Source organism: Punctularia strigosozonata (genome assembly GCF_000264995.1).
Source record: "Punctularia strigosozonata HHB-11173 SS5 unplaced genomic scaffold PUNSTscaffold_146, whole genome shotgun sequence".
NCBI lineage: Eukaryota > Fungi > Basidiomycota > Agaricomycetes > Corticiales > Punctulariaceae > Punctularia > Punctularia strigosozonata.
This window is the reverse complement of record NW_006767578.1, coordinates 1-2,436: the sequence shown is the minus strand read 5'-3', so window position 1 is coordinate 2,436 and position 2,436 is coordinate 1. Positions and strand designations below refer to the sequence as shown.

At 59.5% G+C, this 2,436-nt stretch overlaps 2 protein-coding genes across 2 annotated transcripts; one reads left to right on the top strand and one right to left on the bottom strand.

Annotated features, from left to right (window-relative positions):
• Window positions 1-710: 710 nt before the first annotated feature.
• PUNSTDRAFT_139705 (uncharacterized protein) lies at window positions 711-1,353 on the top strand (the record flags this gene model as incomplete). The annotated part of the gene is made up of 3 exons (XM_007389438.1): window positions 711-880; window positions 946-1,252; window positions 1,312-1,353. 3 exons carry the CDS (start codon window positions 711-713, stop codon window positions 1,351-1,353), a joined length of 519 nt encoding a protein of 172 aa, XP_007389500.1.
• Window positions 1,354-1,370: 17 nt separating this feature from the next.
• PUNSTDRAFT_78462 (uncharacterized protein) lies at window positions 1,371-1,706 on the bottom strand (the record flags this gene model as incomplete). The annotated part of the gene is made up of 1 exon (XM_007389437.1): window positions 1,371-1,706. One exon carries the CDS (start codon window positions 1,704-1,706, stop codon window positions 1,371-1,373), a length of 336 nt encoding a protein of 111 aa, XP_007389499.1.
• Between the last annotated feature and the right edge of the window lie 730 nt (window positions 1,707-2,436).

The window sequence follows — 2,436 nt, the reverse complement described above, 5'->3', positions numbered from 1 at the left end:
CATGCAAATCACAGAATGGTGTCATATGTATACTACATGCAGTCACAGATGATGAGCAGACTACGGCGGGGATACTGACCGCACAGCCACATCAATGCATAGGTGCTGGCTGCAACTCGTATACGCGCGTGCGCGTCGCGTCGCGTCGCGTCGTAGTCACGCTGCCCGGTTGACCTGCGGCCACATAAAAGACGGCAGGCCCCCCGCCTTCTCCCTCACGGCCTGCACATGGCATTCGCACGGGCTTTAGAGCTGACGCTGGCATTTCCGCCGACGCCCTTACAAGCAGTCCATGCGCTTGCCATGCTCAGTGCGCGTGCTGAGGCAGCCAAGAGCAGGGGCGGCCAATCTGTCCATGCTCTTTGCTGCCCCCGTTGCTTCCGTCGCGCTGATTACTCTCGTTTGACTCTGCCCCTCTTCTGACTTTCAACCTGGTGACGGCGACCATGTTCGGGGACATCGCCCATTCCTGAGTGAGTCGCACTCATCACATGCTGTATACAACACTGACGTCATTGCTTGGCTCAGTGCTTGCGTCGCAATTTCGCGAAGTCCAAGAGTTTGCATGCATGCAAAGCGGCCTCCACCCGCCGTTCAACGCCCCACGTTCAGCTCAGAGCGCCGCTTTGCAACGCCGTACCGGTGCAAGAGAGGTAGGAGAGCCCTCGCTTCGCGACGCATCACTTAGGCTTGCCGCAGAGCACCGCAACATGCCATCGAGCCCGACGATGCTCGCCCTCGAACGCGATCCGGCGCTCGCCCTCGAACGCGATCCGGCGCTCGCCCTCGAACGCGATCCGGTGCTCGCCCTCAAACGCGACCCGACGCCTGGCCTCGAACGCCCCCGACGCGCCCTCCAGAATTCCCGTGCGCTCGCCCCGTGCCTTCTCACTCCAGCCCGCCCGTGCCTTCTTGCTTCAGCCCATCCGTGCCTTCTTGCTTCAGCCCATCCGTGCCTTCTCCTCCCACCCGCCCGCGCGCTCGCCATCTAGGCCGTTCGCCTCCGGGATCGTCGTCCAGCTCTGCCCGCCCTCGGAATCGTCGTCCAGCTTCACCCGCGCGAAGCCTCGTCGCCCAGCCCTGCCCGCGCGAAGCCTCGTCGCCCGCCCGCACGCCCGACGCCTTGTCGTCCCCCGCGTTCCTGGGCTCGCCGCCCACCGCGTTCCTGGGTTCACCGCCCACCGTGTTCCGAGCACGCCATCAAAGCATGCCCCACGAACATGCCTCCGGCCGCAGCGAGCGAGCATTGCCGGTGAGCTCGATTTCTCGATACGACATACAAGAAATACATTGAACCGGCACATACGAAAGGTACTTGGCCCCCTATACTCCGTCACCGCCCACGCATCCTGAGCCCTACCGCGCCAAATCTAAGTCGTGTTCTTCTGTGAGAGAGCTTTTGTCCGCTTGTGTTGCTGACTCTTCTGATATTCCCTTGCAGCCGCGTAGTGATGCGCCTTGCGATCCTCAAAGTACGGCGCCGGCTCCCAAAGCGAGCGCGGCAGACATCGACGCAATAGATGGGCGTTGTGGAAGGCATGGGTGTTTATCACGTAGCTTTGTTCTTGTTCGTTGTGCTCTATGAATCGCTCCGTAATTCCGGATTCTTGTCGCTCCTGCTTTCTGTTTCGTCGGCCTGTAGCGCCGCACTGCCCTGCAATACAATCATGTTGGACGTTCTGGCAGAATTCAATGCGCTGCTTCATGTCAGGGTTGCGGGTGGTCCCTGTGGGCATGGGCACTCACGTCTGCAGCGACAACTATCAGGGTCACCTCACCCAGTCGCCTTGAAAGTGTCGGCATCCCAAACGTGGAATGCCGCGAGGAGCCCAATTGAAATTGGTCAATCAGGACGATGGCACCTGATTTCGCCGTGTTGGCATGAATCTCAACGATTCGGCCCATAAGGAGCTCGTCCTGAAACATGTCGGTTTGCCTCTGCACAGAAGGGGTCTGATGGGCTTACATCTAGAGGTGACCGGGCGAAAACCCATGCACCAATCGTGCAGACATCTTGAGATCTTCCGATTACTTGTGAGCAAGGTGTCCACGTTGATAAAGGCTCGTAACTGCTCGCATTGATGGCATGCGCAGCTTTTGTGTCGGAAAATTTGAGCATCGGTCGCGCGCGTCGTTTATGCCCATCCTGGGCCATCGGGATGTACTTGGCAGTCCCTTCATACGCAGGAACATGAGCGTGGCACACCCCAAACCCTCAAAAGGGATCGGAAATGCTCACCGGGGTCCATCAGCTCCGTCTCAGACCATCCAAGGTGACGTTGGATGCTCGGTCGAGTCTTCATGTATCCGCGCACGCCCGGCCCTGAGCAGACCCATGAGTTGCAGCCTTCACTTTCCTCCACAAGCCAGTATCCACCGCCCAGGCGTCGCTTCATCCCTTCGATGCGGGACAGGCTTCGAGCAATATCCCGACTT